The 616-nt window shown below is 64.4% G+C and overlaps 1 protein-coding gene across 1 annotated transcript in view; it reads left to right on the forward strand.

The window, feature by feature from the left end:
- Window positions 1-616, forward strand: part of SH3RF2 (SH3 domain containing ring finger 2) — a 22,952-nt gene that overhangs the window by 18,246 nt on the left and 4,090 nt on the right. The window contains exons 5-6 of the mRNA XM_031055233.1: window positions 148-318; window positions 520-614. Of these exons, the coding sequence (XP_030911093.1) occupies window positions 148-318; window positions 520-614 (266 nt within the window). The remainder of the gene's footprint in view (window positions 1-147; window positions 319-519; window positions 615-616) is intronic.

Raw genomic sequence — 616 nt, forward strand, 5'->3', positions numbered from 1 at the left:
CCCCAGCCCGGTTAAAGCTCAGAGCTCCGGGATGCTCCAGGCACAGCCAGCAGCCTCCTCCCCAGCCCGGTTAAAGCTCAGAGCTCCGCGGTGCTGCAGCCGCCCTGCCCGGGCAGCTCTGCCTCCCCTCACAGCCTCTCTCCCCAGGTGCGTGGCTCTCCACTCGTACGCGGCCCATGGACCGGACGAGCTGGAGCTGCAGAAGGGAGAAGGGGTCCGTGTCTTCGGCAAGGAGCAGGACGGGTGGCTGCGGGGCATGTCCCTGGTCACCGGCAGAGTCGGCCTCTTCCCCAGCAACTACGTCACCCCTCTCTTCAGGTCTGGGACTTCTTACGTGAAAACGAACGGGGAGAGGGAAGGGGGTAACAGAGAACTTGGGGTCTTCCCTTGTTTCCACGGAGAACCCATGGCAAGGCATGCCCCCAGCACTGACAAGGGACCCCCCAGAACTGAGCCGGGCCAGGGGTCCCTGGCCAGGTGGGATGGCACCCGGCAGACCTCGCCCTTCTTTTCCAACAGGAAATCCAGTCTCTCCGACTCGAAGATGCCCTCCCTGTACACCTCATGGACGCTGTCCACGTCCTCGCTGTCCTCGCAAGGAAGCGTGTCCGAGGGC

Source organism: Geospiza fortis, unplaced genomic scaffold (genome assembly GCF_000277835.1).
Source record: "Geospiza fortis unplaced genomic scaffold, GeoFor_1.0 scaffold55, whole genome shotgun sequence".
Lineage (NCBI taxonomy): Eukaryota > Metazoa > Chordata > Aves > Passeriformes > Thraupidae > Geospiza > Geospiza fortis.